This window comes from Rhinolophus sinicus, linkage group LG04, assembly GCF_036562045.2.
Source record: "Rhinolophus sinicus isolate RSC01 linkage group LG04, ASM3656204v1, whole genome shotgun sequence".
In the NCBI taxonomy this organism is placed as follows: Eukaryota; Metazoa; Chordata; class Mammalia; order Chiroptera; family Rhinolophidae; genus Rhinolophus; species Rhinolophus sinicus.
In genome coordinates this window covers 173,669,594-173,686,919 of record NC_133754.1, presented here as the reverse complement: position 1 = coordinate 173,686,919, position 17,326 = coordinate 173,669,594, and the positions used below count along the sequence as shown (strand labels likewise).

The following is a 17,326-nucleotide window of genomic DNA, read 5'->3' as shown; positions in this document are numbered from 1 at the left end:
AGTTCTGGTGGTGTGACTTGTATACAATATTTAGGACACTAGGATCAGGCAGTCCTGTGTTTGTGTCGTGGCTCTTTATACGCTGTATAATTTGGGGTAAGTTCCACCCGGTTCATAGTTTCAATGTGTAGCCACAACATCAGAATAATAGGAATGTGCCCGTTTTGAGGAGGTGCAATGGGAAGGAAGGTCTGGAATCTGTAGAAACATACATAACACAAGTCAAGAGTTGGGGAGTGGAAAGAGCTTTCATTTTTTAGATGGAGCTTGGCACCAACTTCCGTTCTGTCGCATTCCAAGCTGGGTAGCCTTCAGCAAGACACTGCACCTTTCTGAGCCACGGTTCCCTTATTGGTAAAATGGAAACCTGATGCCTACCTTCCAAAATTATGAAGATTAATGAAGCAAAGAGTACAAAGTTCCAAGTACAGTCTTATTCATCACAGCTAGACAAATATCGTGCCATATGATGATAAACCTATTGGATTTTTTTTCTTTTTGTTGTTATTTTCTTCTTAAATATGTTTTTGTGTCATTTTCTTGATTCTAAATATAATAAATGATGACCTCAAATGTAATGAATGCTCATTTATTTTATTTTTTTTTAAATCTAACGATGCAGTTGTCTCTGGGGTTTAACCCTCCCCTTTTTCTCCAAGGGAAGAAGCGATGCTGTCGACATACTTTGAAACCATCAACGACCTACTCTCCTCCTTTGGGCCAGTTCGTGACTGCTCTCGGAACAATGGGGGCTGCACTCGCAACTTCAAGTGCGTGTCCGATCGACAGGTGGACTCCTCGGGATGTGTGGTAAGTACCCGTTGACTTATGAACATGGTGCTGGCCCAAGGTGCCCAGGCTACTGGCTAGAGGCCTCTCCCTGTGAGGGGTAACTGATCAGGGAGGATACACGACTCGTCACTCCTCCCTCTGTCACCTTCGCATACCAGGCTGCCATGGTTTCCTCATCTGTAAAGTGGGCAATTAAATCTAGTTTGTAAAATCATTGAAAGAATGAAAGAAGATATTAGAACATTAGTCCCCAATATACAATAGGTCCTGAAGCGTCCCTGGCTTCAGGAAGCTTGCCGCTCATTTGGGAATGGGGCACGGCATGGCATGTCTTAGCTCTAATAACACAACGGGGACACATGTCAATGCCACGTCCAGAAGAGGCAGTTTCGGCAGAGACCTAAGACTTCCTGAGGAAGTGGGTGTGGTTGGAACTGGTTTCAAAAGATATGTCGTTTACACTAGGAAAAGAGCGGGCTGTGTGGAGGGAGGATGGCAAACTTGTTTGCAGGGTGCTCTAGTATCTAATGTGGGATGAGGACACAGAAGAACACATGAGAGGGTCTTTGTTTTCTGTAGAAGAGGGTGTCACACTGGGTGATTTGTTTTATAGGAATGACCTAGGGTACTTGTTTAAAATGCAGGATGCAGGAGTCCACACCACGAATGTTGTTTCTATAGGGGGCATTAGGTCCCAGGAACCTGAGTATGTTTACATGTGGGGGAGGAGGGGGCATGTCTTGGAAGCAGACTTGGCAACCATTGCCCTACAGGCTAAACTCTTTAGCCTGGCATTCAGTGCCCTGCATGATTTGGCGCCTTTCCAACCTCTCCATAAAACTAGCTCATATTACACTAGAGCCACGTGGAGCTAAACAGAGGGAGTTCTCTGAACATGCTTGCTGTTTGATGCCTCGGAGCATTTGCTCTTTTGCTCATGCTGTTCTTTTACCTAAAGTGAATTGCTCCCCCAGCCCCTGTAGCAAACAAGTGGAATTCTTTCCAGATTCATCTCCTTTATGAAGCCATTCCCATCCTCCACATGGGGAAGTGACCGTGGTCTTCCAGGGATCATTGCTGTTTTCTGTACCTACATCGATCATGTCACCTGTGATCATTTGTAGCACAGGATGGCTTTTTCCAAGTTTCTCTCACTCGGTTAGCTGAGGGAGAATCCATGGAATTAGTTGATTCAGCTCAGCACCCCAATAGTATCCATCTCAGTAAGTAAGGGGCAAAGAAGAGAGGAAGGGAAGGAGGGATGGGACCAGGGATGGGAATTCCTGCTCTGGACTAGGCTCCTGGGAAGAATAAGCTGTCAGCTCTTAAGGTGCCAACACGGCAGCTGGGAAATAGACAATGGCCAGGAGACCAGTACAAAGAAGAAGCTTCTGGAGAATGAGGTAATGCAATGAAACTGTATTTTAGACTCAAAGATCCACAGATCTTCAGAAGTGGGTGGGCAATTAGATATTTTACTGATGAGAATTCTTAGGATTGAAAGTGACAGAAACTCAATTCAAACTAGTTTAGGCAAAAAGAGGAACTATATTGGCTGAAATGGAAGTCCAATGACGATAGGACTGAGGGGCTCAAACAATGTCACCGGGATCCCTCTTCTCTCAGCTCTGCTTTCCTCAGCACCGTGCCGTTCTCTGGCCACTACACCCCCTCCACTCAGTGAGTCCTGCAAAGCAAGAGCATGTCTTTCCTAGTTCCTCCAGGTGAAGATTCCATCTTATTGGGCCAACCTGGTTCTCCTGCCAATCCCTGTACCCATCACTGTGGGCAGGGAGCAGGACAGGACTTATCCCAGAATCAATTATACCTGAGGCTTGGGCAACTGGTAGCAGCCTGAAATGTATGGTAGTGATTTGGGGGGAAGGACAGGTGGGATTCTCGCAACAGAAAGGGGTGCGGTGGATGCGAGGCCGGTATGCATCAGCAGGTAACCCAGCTGCTCATTTGCACACCAGAAAAGTGAGGCCCAGTGAGGGAGAGGAGTCGCCCAAGTCCGAGAGCTAGGCCGTGGGCAAACACCTCCAGAGGATGTCCCACATCACTGGTGTTGTCTCCGAAACATGAGGCTGATATTTGTGAAAGAATGAAGTTGTCTGTCTCTTTTCCCTTTTTCAGTTCTCTTTCCTGAACTAATTAAGCTCCTTTTCCTTGAGGATAGAGGTCCTAGAAGAATGAAACCTCTGAATGTAGAGGAGTGTGTGTGTGTGTGTGTGTCCTCGTGCACAGGAATTGTCTCCTTTTCCTCTCATTAATGTAAACTGGGAAAACGCAGAGAGAGGGGGAGAGAGAGAGAGAGAGAGAGAGAGAACATTTGGTCCCTGGAGGTTAAGAGAAAATTCAACAGTCTGATACGGCTGTCAGAGACCTTCCTCTAGATTAAGGATCTCATGTTAAAGCTGCAACTTCAGGGCTCGATGGATGCATGGCAAGCTCTTTTCCATGAGGTCAGCATAGACAGGTAAATACCAGCGTTTACACTGAAATGTAAAATCCCTCTCATTTCTCTGTAGGCTCTCTGTCATGCCTGCCAAGAGAAACTTTTTATCATAAACTCCATCTGGCTAATATAATAATAATAATACCACCTCATATTTTAGAACACTTTTGGAGTTCTCAAGGCACGTCTATATCCAATAACTCATCTTCACATCAAACCTGGAAAGCAAGTTCCCTCACCAGTGTGGGAAGCTGACTGAGTTTCTAAGGTTTCCCCACAAGGTGGCAGGATGGAGGCCCAAGAACCTGTCTTCAATGTCAATGGTAGTGCCAGAGGCCTTTGGGATGCTTTCCTGACGTGCCTACAGGAGACGGCAGCCAGGAACCTTAGAAAGAAGGGTGGTCTGAGTGAATTGGGCTTTTAAGCCCTGACTTGCTTATTGGAGAGCTTTTAAATCCACATTGTCTTCATTAGCCTCAATTTATTAATCTTTTAAAAGGAAAGCTCTTAACTCTTGAACTCATAGGTTTTCTAAAAAATAAAATATATATCAAAGAATGTAACTGTAAGTGTGATTTGGGATTTTCAAAGTACTATTTATGTGTGAGATGGTGAAACCACAATTACTGATGTGTTTATGTGGTGAGGCCACAAAAATTCAGAAGCACAGCATATTTGATTTTCTTAAATATTTAAGAGGATTTTATTTCTGTTCTGCTCCATTCATTGGTAGTGGAAACTTAATTCTAGTCAATTTAGGTTTCTTGCCTCCCACGTCTTCCTGACCGTCTAAGTTCAAGGGGGCTGAGGCATGCCTGAGGCATGGGGGTAAGGGGATGATTTGTGCGGGACCATCACCTATCCGTTCTAGTACCTGCTGTCTCATCTGGCCCTTGTCCATCACTCCTTTTATTTCTGGCCTATGCTGGGACCTCTCTGTTCTCACATGATTTATAGGGATGCTCTCCATTCTGGCATCTGCGGCCGTGTGCTCTTCATCCCTATCACAAGGTCATTTGGGTCCAGCTGGCTCTGTCCATCAGATAGCTTTTTCTTCCTCCTGAGGTCGTGAAGAATGTCCAACAGCTGTTCTCCACCAACGTGAATCATAAGGATCTGAAGGGAGCTGGCTGAAGCCCTCTTGATCTAGACAGGCCACAAAGGCATGCAGAGGTGACTGCTTTCATGCCAGGGGACAGCGCTTGACCACACTTGCCACCCACCAGACGCTATCTGGCAAGTGAGGCACAGACCCCCTTTGCCTTCAGCTCCTCACACCCACCTGATTTTTATAGCCCTTATGCTCTTCTTAGTCTGGTGGGAATAGAGCACAGGATCTGTTTTAAGGACATCCACCAGCATTTGCAAGATCATCTTGTTTGACTTCCAACATTCCTCTCTTCCCCTTGATCAAATGATCCTTGTGGGTGGGAGGGAGGCCATTTCTCTAGTAGAGTGCAGGTTCTTTCACTTATTATTATTAATTATTTCACTTTCTAATTAGATCATAACTTCTGAACCACCCCCTGCAAAAATAAATAAATAAATAAAATACTTCTTAGCTTGATTTTCTGGTGCTGTGGTAATATGGTCCTGGGATAATGTGGTCCTCAGGTATGCAGCTGTCCAAATTGGGGAGGGTCATAGGCTATGTGACAGGTAGAATAACAGCTCCCCCAAGGATGTCCACATCCTGATGCCTGGAACCTGTGACTCTGTCACCTTATATGACCAAGGGGAGATTAAATTAACATATGGAATTAAGGTTGCTAATAAACTGATTTTAAAGAGAGAGATTATCCTGAATTACCAAGTGGGCCCAGTGTAATCACAGAATCCTTAAATGTGAAAGCGGGAGACTGCAGAGGAATTCAGAGTGATGCAACATAACTAGCTTTGAAGGTGGGTACGGGGGTTACAAGCTAAGGGAAGTTTCTAGAAGTTGGAAAAGCCGAGGAAACGGATTTCCCTCTGGCACCTCCAGAAGAGGAGTGCAGCCCTGCCCACATCTTGATTTTAATCCAGTGAGACTTTTAACCTATAGAAATGTAGACTAATAAACGTGTTGTTTTAAACCACAACTGTGTGGTAATTTGTTACAACAGCAATAGAAACTAATGCAGAGTGAATAACAATATGGAATGGAAGGGTGATCCAGGAGATAGTTTACAAAGAATTATCCTGTTATTTGGATTTTCAGTTATTTCTAGGGAGACACTCACCTCCTGACCAGGGATAGAAGGAAGTGAAAATGAAGGAAGCATCAAAAGAGGGAGGGAGACTTGTGTTCCCTCTCAGCGTGCTAAAGAGCAAAACATTGTTATCTATTTGAAATGGTATAAATATGGCAAACATAATTATGTGAACAAGGCCGTTTGAAAAGTAAGCTGTGTTTCCATTTATCCTGTGTGGCAGTATAAACACTGCAACATTTTAATCAAGATAGAGGACAAAACCACAGAAAAGTGTAAGCACTTAATCATGATATTATTTTGAGGACACTTACACCTTCTCTGAGTCACTGTTGCCCCTGAAGCATTTCGCTCAAGCTGTTCCTTTGTGTTATCCTGGTTTTTCCCCAGCTCAGGAACGGGTCCTTGGATGGACCCAACCCCCATACAATCAAGGGACTGAATTCTATCCTTCTCAGTCCCTTGTGAAATGTCAATTCATAGTTCACCTGCATTGTTCTAATTATCTGTTATTACACTCCAAAAGTCAGGGGTTTGGCTCACAATCTTGTGAGTCAGGAATATAGGAAGGGCTCACCTGAGCAATCTGCCTCTGATCCAGGATAGGTTGGGTGTCTGGAGGCGGAGGATTTGCTTCCAAAAGAGCCCTGTCACTTACCTGGCTGGTGCTGGGGGTGGAAGGGCCCGCAGTTGCTCCTGCCTCACTTGGACTGCAGCTGGGCTGGCGACAAGAGCACGTGCCCGGCGGCTCGCCATTTGGCTTGGGCATCTCACACCCTGGAGGCTGGATCTGCAAAGGAAACATCCCAAGATCAAGTGTCCCAAAAACCGAGGCAGAAGCTGCAAGGCTTCTTAGCACCTAGCCTCAAAAGTCCCGGAACATCATTTCTACCACAATCTATTGGTCAAACAGGTCCTTAAGGCAGACTCAAATTCAAGAGGAGGGAACTGGACTTTTCCTGTCGGTAAGAGCAGGAACCAAGAATGTGCGGCCATCTTTAATGTACCCACTTACCTACAGCATGAACCCACAGACCGACCAGGGCTGCCACAGCAGGAAGGAAACCTGGAGATCTAACCAGGGCAGCACCTCCGCCATTATCTCGACAGAAAAATAATGGCCTAGAAAGATACAGGAATCACTCAAGTTCATATAAGGAAGCAGTGGTAGAATCAAGATTTGATCCCAAGACTCCTTCTTCCCAGTTTCACCTTCCTCCGGTTACGGCCTTATAGCATCAGCTTTGCCCCTGTAGCAGTCCAAAGATTTATTTAGCAACCCTCCTGTATCCAGCACTATGAATGGAACAGGAAATACAAAAACAAGAGTCCTACCTAGTTTTATAAGCTAGTTCATACGATAAGATGCACTTAGCAGGGCTGCAGTTGTGATCTTGAACAAATCACGTTGTATTTCTGCACAAGAATATCTAACGGGGCTGATGTGAATACTTGGGGGAAGGGAGGAGGTGATAGGAAAGAGCTGACGCTCACTAAGTACCTACTGTGCACCGGTTCACTTACATTCATAGCAGTAAATGCTTGTAACTGTCTATACTCCTAGGTGGGTATCATTATATCCATTTTACGGAAGAGGAAAAAGCCAGTAATGTAAGAGCAATCATCTGTACGGGGACTGTGCCAGGCATGATTCTAAGTGCATTGCCTATTTTAACCAATTTAATTCTCACAGTCATTCTCTGAGCTAGGTTTTATGACTATCTCCACTTTACATGGGAGAAAAATGAAACTGTCTGGTAGACAACGAGAAAATGTGAAGAAGCATAAGAAAATTAGGATGGAAGGAGGGACCCGGGTTTGCATGTTCTGTGGATCCCAGGGAGTGATGTTACCTTTTGGGAGGTGAGTCTAGTGTCACTTCCAGCCCTGCCTCGGGATTCCAGACCCATCCCACTCTGCTCCACCACCTACAAATCACCAGCCACGTTCTCACCTCCTCTTCTCCCTCTTTTCACTTTATCCATTTGGCCTAAAATGCCATCTGGCCTCCCAGATATTAGGAAGGACCATAGGAGCCCCGATTGCCCTGAGATGCTGAAAGACAACAAAAACAGCAAATTGTGCCTTTAAAAAAGTCAAGATGAATTTTCATTTATTGTAGGTCAGGCACCTCTTGGCACCAACTCAGCAGGCGGCAAAAACTGCTATGTGGTTCAGCTAAGTACAGAGAGGCTGCTTCTCTTCGTTGCTCATTTTTACCCTCCCCCTTTAATGACTCAATTGGACTGTATTTAAAGGAAACAAAACTCAAGAGGGATGGGGAAGACATGCAAGGAGAGTCAGCAGGGCCAGGGAAATTGCTTTGGAGCACAGTCCAGGCACAGTTGATGGGGAAAATGCAACCTGTCGGCCCGGTGTCCCACCCTCCTGGAGGGGTGGAGCAGGGCTAAGCCTCGTGTGTGTCTAGCCCCTGGGAAATGGTTCTTCCTCCCCAGAAACTGACCCTGGGGGCTTAGTCAGTCCTAGCAGGTCAGCAACAGGAGGTGTGATGGATTCACAGTATAACCACATTTTGCCAGAGTCCAAAATAGGAGGCGTGATGCTGGCTCCATTGTTCTTCTAAAAACACCTTTAGAAATAGGCAACATTGGGAGGCAAAACGTTTTTAGGGAAACTCAGAAACTCTTGGGCTGGGAAACAATATTTAAAGGGTGGAACGTCTACGTGGTATCCTCATCAAAATGCCCTCTTGATCAAACAGGTCCACAGACAGAGAATTCTCTAGATGTACCTCCATCAATAAGACTAGTACTGATGTTATCATTGATAGCATTAGTTGACGCTATTGATAAGCAAATTAAAGCTATCAATAGTACCAGTACTTGTATTACTGATGGAGATACATAGAGTTTGCAATGCTGCTTATGTGCCAGACCCTGGGATAAATGCTTGAAAGGCAGCGCTGCATTGAATCCTCACAGCTACTTTATGAGACAGACACTGTTATTGCTGCTAGTTTGTCAATGAGGAAACACATTAAAAAACCATAAGAAACTTGCCCAAGTCCAACCAGCCAGGTAAAGGCAGGGCAGGTATTCAAAGCCATCTGTCTGATTCCAAAGCCCATTCTCCTAATTCATCAGATGGCAATTTCCTGAGGATAAGAATAGTTCTCTAGGGATTAAATGAAGGTCCCCAGTGTCTGGGAGCATAAAGGTGGGGTCCAGTCTCCTTCAAGGTCCAGGATTCCTTCTTCCTCCTCTGAATCCAAGAATCTGGAGGAAGATAAAAGAGAATGAATATTGGAAAAGGGAGTGGGGAATGGCAGGAAAAGAAGGAAATTGGAGCTGTCCCCGTTGACTCAGTAGCTGCACATAAGGTTCGGGCTTTGCGGAGTGAAGAGGAAGGGAGTTAACCCTCCATTGGGAGCTCTGTATTTGCATCCTTCCTTTGTGAACTTCTAATAGAGCCTTCCTGCCTTCCAGGTGGGGGGCGAAGGGAGAGGTAGGGGGTTTCCAAGATTATAATGTGTGGCATTCTTATAAAGTCTAGGCGCCCTTTTATGACATGACATATTCATTCTTCCTGTGACATTTGAAGCCTTCTTTATTTTTCCCCCTCATTTTATTTCTTTTGGTCCCAGATTTACTAATGGTATTTCTAGTAAGCTGGTTTATTGTGTGGAAGCCATTATCTGTTCAAGCTGGGGAGCAGCCGCCACCCTTCCAAAGTGAAAAGTTTTATGGTTTGATTCCTGGAAGAATGGCCTCGAGGAAAGGAGCTGTAGTCCTGGTCCTACCACCTGTTGGCTGCTGGCTCAGAATACATCTCTTCAGGAAGGGTGTCTGTCATTTGTATACTGTGTACCCTGGAACCTGGAGAAGTTTGGAACCAATGTGGGAGGGACCAATGAATTGCTAAAGTCCCTTTCAATTCCTGAAATCTATGACTTCATGAATATGCATTCTCAAAGGGCAGGGGTTCTAATATTGGGAGGGCCTAGGGGCAGAAAAAGCAGGACGGTGCTAACTCATTGGTTGGTGCAAAAAATAGATATAAGGGGGGGTGGGAATCTCCCTTTTGTAAGCATCTCTGGAGTGACATTTACATTTTGTTTCATGCCCCTGCCTCAATCACCTTTTCAGCTTTGGAAAGTTGTCCCTCTGAGAGACTGTGTTTTCTCCCACCATCACGTCCACCTCCAGGCGTCAGTGTACTATTTAAAAGCATTGTCTTTTGGCATCAGAGAAACCCAGGCCAAAAACTCCTTTGTCATTCACTAGCTGGGTGGCCTTAGGACAAATCCCTGAAGGCCTCTGAGTCTCAGGTTCCTATTGAGTAAAATGGGGGTAATAATTCCTTGCAAAGCTGCTGATAGGACTAACTGAGATAATGCATCCATGATGGGCCAGCACCTGGCCTAAGTAAGCGTGAAACATGGTAGCTATTGTTACCATCTGATATTTCACGCAGGGATCCCGATGATGGTGGTGGTAGCAACAAGAGCTAAAATTGCCTGAGTGCTCCTTACGCTCCAAAGCCTGTGAGATGGGTCTGTTGTCTTACAGATGGGAAAACTGAGGAAGAGAGAACTTAAGTAGCTCACTCAGCTTTCACACAGCTCCTACCTTCTAGAGTGGGGAATGTGAGCCAAACAGCCTGAAGCCAGAACCCTCACCCTTAACCAGGGCATATTCTCCGTCAGCATCATCGGCAGGGGTTGCCTAACATTCCACAGAGGGGAATATACCATTGTTCACTTCGTCTGACTGATGGGCAGTTTGAGTGTTTCCAGCTTTAGTCTATTCTACACAAAGTGGCCCTGAGCATCTTCGGACACAAAGCTCCTTCTGTGCTTTGAGTTATTTCTTTAGAATAGATTTCCAGGAGTCGGTAAGGACAGTTTTCAAATTGCCTGTGTTCCAAAAATTTGGGAAAAACATGGGATAGAACTTTTGTTAAAAAGAGCAACACTGCTTCTGGTTTCCCAGACTATCCCCATTTCGGGGTGCTGGTGTTCTTTCAGGGTGCAGTGCAAGGGCAGCCGGGGATGTTTGGCCAAATGGGTCGTCGTCGTCGGGCAGAGGACTGAGAAAAGTAGTGCTGTAGGGAGTAGAGCCTGGTAACGTGTGCAAGATGCATGTGGGAGAGGGGCCAGACGCAGAGCCATCGCGCAGAGAAGAACGCATGAGGCTGTGGGGCTGTCATCCCCTTGGTGATGCCAGAGGGTAGAGGCAGTGACTGCAAAGTTCTTAGTGATGTGTTGAGTGCCCGTGAGGAAAAAACCCCCAGCTGTTGGGATGCTGCCAATTAGACACTTTTTCTTAGCTCTGAAATGAAAACCTAGAATAATTGTATTCATCTTGGTTAGAATTGAATTTTTGCTTTTATACTGTATTTTCACTGTCTAGTCTTCAGTCTTTATTTTTCCTTAGTCCCCCCCCCCCACTGTTCAGTGGCTCATGCCCGTTGTAAAATAAAATGAGACAAATTCAAACACTGCTGAAATGTATACAGAAAGCTCACCACTGCCACCAAGGTCCTCTTTCTCTCCTAGTCACTCACATTAGAGAGAACTCTGCCACACTTTGGTCTATGTATCTATCTTCCTATACATTTTCTCCTTCTACATGTGCAAATACATATACATGAGAATTTATATGTGTAAGTTGACAAATGGAAACATAAAAAAACATGCAGTTGTGTTTTGGAGGGGGGCAACTTTCTATGTCAGAACTCCATGTCTTTATACATGATTTTCAAAGAACATTTCCCTGTTTTTCTTTTTAAAACAACTGGCTCCCTAACTTCGTCTTAACAATATGTAAAAAATAAAGATGAGCAAATTGAGTCCAAAAGTGTAAGAGCTTGGCTTGAGCCCAGGTCCTGAATTCCCACCGAGGACTCTCTTTTCCACACAGTGTAACGTCCTTCTTTTATCTTTTGTCGTGGGTCTTGGTGATACATGGATGACAAGTGATATAAACCATCATGATCAATTTGAAAAGTTATTCTCTTCCTTGTATTGTCCAGCTTCTCATGGTCGCTGCCTTAATAATCTTCACCCATCAGCCCAGATATTCTCGGAGACCATAGAAGTTGCCGGGGGTGGGAAACAGGTGGGGGCATGAGAAAAAGAATAAATGGGCTCCCGCCAGCAGCCACAATCTTGGAAACTTTAGGCTTGAGGTAGCAAACAATAAAAAGGTTTCATAAAATACTTGGTAGGCTTTCTCCTCACTAAGAAAATAGTACCTGGACAGAGGTATATATTTCCCTAGGGAGGATGGCTAGATCATTAGAATTGTGCTCTAGTGGAAAGAGCAGACTTGGCTGTGATACAGAGTTGGCTTCAAATCCCATCCCTGTCACTGGGAAGCTGTGTGTCTTTGGGCAAAGTTCTTGATGTCTCTGAGCCTCTGTTATCTAGTCCATAAACTGGGAATGATCCCTGCACCTTGTGATGGTGTTGGCTGAGCCCAGTGCGTATATCTGGGTACCAGCTGGACCCAGTTCTATAACCTCCCTTCCCAGGCCAGTTCCTGTCAGATAGGGAGGAGCTTGGTGATTCCGGAAACATGAGCTCCTGTTCTGGCTTTCATTGAGCTTGAAGAATTTTCCTCACCATCCATGATTTCAGGAGCCCATTGTCAGGAGGATGAAACAGACCTAGGTAATAAAATGACTCAGTTTTCAACACTTGCTGCCTATTTGTGCATCCTTAGCTAAGCCCCTTATGTTTTCTATGAGCTCAGAGAGTCAAACTTGATTGTTTCTGGGGCTCCTTTCTTCCCCTCAACCGTCCATAAATCAAAGCTGTGCTTGAGTTCCTCAAGGGAAGACTCTGAAGCTCAGCCAGTAGGACTCACACACCCTATTTCTTTCCCTAGAGAGTTGTTCTTTCATGCAAAACCTTAGGGATACAGGCTTCTCACATGGTGGAATTTCAAGCAGGAGTATTGTAACCAACCACCAAGATTTTGTTGTTGCCTTGTTTAGATAATGAGGGATTTGAACTAAACACTGATTTGTTTCCATTAGAAAATCATAATATGTACATAGAAACACGTTTAGAATAGAGAGAGAAGAATGAAGGAAAACATCACCCATAGTTATACTACCTCCAATAACTACCACTGACGTTTTGATATTTCCTTTTAGTAGGTTTTCTACATAATCCATATTCAGCAATATAGAAAACTGTGAAACATTGCATACGGTTTCGTCAGTAGTAATTGAGCAACGCCCATCTAACGATCACCCAAGTCAAGAATCAGAATATCGCCTGCATTTCAGAAGCCCTTCCCCCAACACACCCACAGTGCTTCAGTTTCCTGTTTCGCTCCTCCTTCCCCTATAGAAGTAGCCACAACCCTGACTTTTATGTTAATCATATCCCCTCTCTTTTCTTTATAGTTGTCGCACTTATGTACACATGGAACTTTTTTGTTGCTGTTGTTGATGGTGGGTTCTCTGTACATCTCACTAAGCTAGGAAAACTAATCTGTATTGGTGGAAGCAAAAATTGTGTATCTGCTGGTTCACATTTTTATTTTATTTCATTTTTCCAATTTTTAGCTGTGTTAAGAATATAACCCTAAGTAGCTACTACGTGCTGGACGCTCTGGAAAGCTCCAGAGTTACAGCCATGCACTGGGTCCTGGCCAGTAGAAAGCTCACGGTCCATTTACGGAGCCAAAAAGCCTGCTTCGCCGTGAGTCACACGTGGCTGCCTCCTCTCAGCAGACACACAGGAGGAACTTTCTCAGTCCTATTGCTTCCCTCTGGTGTAGATTCCAGCCTAAGCCACTGCTTCCCATCCTTTGAATCTTTGGCGCCCAAACGAGTGTGCTATTTTTTTTTTCCCCAGCTGGTCCAAACCTTGCAGTCTTTTTCTTAGACATATTTTAAAATGTTACATCCTGAGTTCATTCTGGGTGAGAGGAAAACCTTTTAGGCAGGGGGTGGGGATAGCGAGAGAAAGAGAACAAATGTCTCTTGAACTGCTGTTAAGTGTAACTTTGGATCTTGGAATCTGTACAGCACCCAAACCAAATGGTATCGCCATCCCCGTTCTGTGAGTGCGAAGGCAAGCGGTGCGGCCAGTGTCACTCAGCATCGGATCAGAATCCAAATCTGAGGGACTCCAGTAATTTTAATGAAATGTTGAGAGCGGGGAGGGGCGGGGGCAGGGACGGATGGCTTCCTGGAGCACAGGTCCCTGTTGTACTCATTGCATGACACTGCACAATGACGTGCCAATGTCCTGTGCACACAGGGTTGCCTGGAGAGTCCAGTGGGATGGGTGCACATATCCCAGCATCTGTCTGGTATTCGGACTCAGTACATAGCAGTTAGAGGACAGTGTCAGACAGGCTGATAGGAAGGCCTTGAAAATAAAGACTCAAAGCTCGCTGACCTGGGGCTGGATGGTTAGTGCTTTGCTGTGGGGGGCAGGGACGTGAGAATGTCAGAGGCGGTGCTTGTGAGTTCCCTCTGCCTACCTCTATTCCCAAAACAGTGGACTTGGGGAACCTCAGGGTCCAGTGTATATGGCATCTGTCGCCATTCAGGGGTAGACTTTTTTCCTTCTTCTTTTTCTTTCTCTTAAATTGCTCTCTGTGACAAAAAATAAAATATGCAAAGCGCCCCAAATTACACTCAGCATACGCTGAATAAATATATACCCACAGAAGCATATGTTCCGCGGTAGCTGTTCCATGCTTTTCGAAGCCAACCAGCTTATGAAATCAATTCCCATGCAGAGTCCAGGGGATCAATGAGAAGGTGCAGCGTGAGGACGCGGCCTCCAGCTGCAAATTGAGTTTTAGTTACAAAGGATGGGGATGAGAAACCAGCCAGTGAAACCCAGCAGGTGTGGAACAGTCCACATCAAGAGAAGACTGGTTCCTATGCCATCAGGCTGTGTTTAATATTACAAGTTAATATTCATAACACATTTAGAACAGTGCCTGGCACACGCTAAGCACCCGTAAGTGTCAGCTATTCTTGTTATTTATGAGCTACGAAGGCTATTTCTTATCATCACCTGATAGTCATTGAATAGCCATCCTGCAGGACCCCTGGCGGATTTGCTTGGGAAAGTGTTCCCTGGCCTCACGTCTCTCAGCCCTCAGTGCTTATTTGGAACATACTGAAAAACCTCAAGAACTGTAAGAACGTGCATACTCCTGTTTTCTTCCCTTGCCCACGCCCTTTGGAATGTGTAGATGCTCCTTGAGGGCTGGGGCTGTTGCGGAAAATGACGAGGACTGAGAGACTCAAGCGGCACGCAGAGATCAGGGAGAACACACCTTTGTTATGGCAGCGGGCTCAGCGGGTTTGTTCCCAAAGACTGAGCACTTCCTGGGGTCGGGTGCTTTGTTTTATAGGGTCAGGCCTCTGGGTTGGGGGGGAAATCTGGCTGGGGTGCCAGGGAGGTCCATCCCTTGCAGCTGTGATCGCTCAACATTGTTTTGACAGGGAGGCCTCTAACTATGGTGCCTACAGGAGACATCTCTGATAATAAGGTATGGGAGGAGGAGGGGGATGGAGCTCTTAGCGGGGGCCTGCAGGAAAAATCCATCCCGACAGGGCTAAGGCTTCAGAAACTTGGTGACCTGGAGGACAGTATGAAAAGGCGATTGCTGGACTGAAGACCCGCTCCACGCAAGGCCCTGGGGAGCACCAGACAGATTTGCAAAAGGCTTGCCGCCTCCCACCAGGATGGCCAGCCATCTGAAGAGGCTCTGAGAGCGAGCTACAAGCAATATTCTCAGGCCGCTCGCCCTAACGCAACCCCTCTGAATGGTCCCCCAGCTCAGGTGCCACTCACTACCAGAACCTACCACCTGACCTCCCTTGGAATTTCTATCAGCCTCTTGCAGAGGACCATAGGATGTGCAAGCCTTAAGGCCCTTGGAGACCAGCTGTCACCCTTCTCATTGAACAGATGAGAAGATGGAGGGCTAGAAAAGGGACATGCCCAAAGCAGGGATTGCAGTCTGTGTCTCTTAGTGCCCAGGAGTCCTCTAATGGGAAAGAGAAGTGACCATATACCGGGGGTGCCAAAAAATGTATACAAGTGGACACTTTGGTCAGCATTGCTCAAGCAGTAGTTCGCCATCATCAGAAGTGTCTGGACGCTGATGGTAACCACTTTGAGCACCTCTTGTAATTGCAGAAGTCAAACGTGACTTGCATTCATCTTTTGTTGTCGGTGTATATTGCGTATTACAATTTTAATACAGTTTTCCTTTCTTAAAATGTGTACACATTTTTTTGGCACCTTCCCTATTCTAATAGCTGGTCATGATCAACATGTGTGTGAGAAAACCCAGCCATGCATTTCAGCACTTTTCTTGAGCATAAGCCGTCTTGAGCCATGACTTACTTCCCTCTCCGGTTTACCCAATTTCTCCAGTTGGTCTAGATTCTCCTGGAAGTCAGAGACCGCCACATCTTCTACGTCTTTGTCTCTTCATAGGGAAGGAGGAGGATGGTAGGGTGGAGAGAACATAGGTTTGGAATCAGAGATGTCTCGAAAGCTGGGTGACATGAGAAAGGCACTTCTGGCCTCGAAGCCTGTTTCCTCTTCTGCAAAATGAGGCTAATAAAAACAGCAAGCTCATAGAATTGTGGGCCTTCCGTAGTAAATCAGGCAGATGACTCGTTTAGTGTCTGACCCACAGTAGGTACTCAGAGCATTTGCATTTCCTTTCTCGTATCTTCAGTAAGTGCTTGTTGAATGCTGCACAGATGGCTGGCATGTGGGGATAATGGCTTGTTGGTATTTCACTGTAACTCAAGCCAGAACTAAGTGATGCAGACATTTTATTACATTCCAAAAATATGCACCAAATATTGAGTGGTAATAATCGCAATAACTAAACTTTTATAACAAAGGACAGTTTACCATGTACCAGGCATGATGCTAGGAATATTGTCAGATATCCAAGGTGTTGTTTGTTTGTTTTCCCATAGCAGATCTACTGAGCTGCTTAGGCTCGTTTGACATTGAGACAATTAAGGCTCGGGGGTTAATGAAGTGACTGGCTAGCATTAACACAGCTAGTGAGTGACAAAGCCAGGTCACATTCAAGCCCAGGCCTGCCTGACCCCAAGAGCCACACCAGGTGTTTCCCTCTGTTGTGCTGGGCACTGGGATGGCGCTGAAGAGAAGAATCTGTGTGTGTTACACTCTGTTCAAATAGCCCAGAGACTCATGGGAAGACAGACTATGAACCAGAAACCATCCCGACTAGCAGAGCGAAGTTTGTGCTAGAAGAGTCATTAACAAGGGAGGAAAGGAAAAATGATTCTTGCAGACTCTGGGCATCAAACAGAAGTAGGTACTTCCACACAAGGACTCTTCGCCCTGTGCATGATGGCACTGACTGTTCCCAGCAAGCCCAGGAGGCAGTTACTTATTTTCAAGTCCCTGTTAAAATGGGGAAACCAAGATCAGAAGGGTGTGGTGACTTGTCCAATGTCACAAAGCTAAGAAGCCGCAGTGTCTGGTTTAGACTTCATTCCTGCTGTCTCCTCAGCATCCCTCTGCTTCTAGATGCCAAGAAAGGCTCCGCAGAGGGGGCTGTTTGAGTTATAACTTATAGGATATATGGGAATCTTTTGGAAGAGGAGGGCAGGTCTGGCTCTGGGTAGAGCATGGACAGAGGTGCCGAGGTTGGCCCCTGCACAGAACAGGGCTGCTGGGTGTTTGCCTGAGTGATTTCCAGACCGAAGTGGAGGGACAGTTGAGTCAGGGTGGCTTGGGCTGTGTGCCGGGGAGCTCCCCCAGGGGCTGGGGACAGGCTCTGCCTTCTCCACCTGAGCTCTGAGTGCCGCCTGGTGGTCCCTGCAGCTGCCGTCCTCCATTACCCAGGACTGTCAGTCCCTGTGCTCCTTTTTTTGCATGTCTACT

The 17,326-nt window shown here is 45.9% G+C and overlaps 1 protein-coding gene across 4 annotated transcripts in view; it reads left to right on the top strand.

Moving 5' to 3' along the window:
- The window catches only part of ASTN2 (astrotactin 2), an 839,920-nt gene that overhangs the window by 490,941 nt on the left and 331,653 nt on the right, over positions 1-17,326 (top strand). For all 4 annotated transcript variants that reach the window (XM_074330925.1, XM_074330926.1, XM_019731189.2 and 1 more), the window contains one exon: positions 660-810. In XM_074330925.1, coding sequence (XP_074187026.1) covers positions 660-810 — 151 coding nt within the window. The remainder of the gene's footprint in view (positions 1-659; positions 811-17,326) is intronic.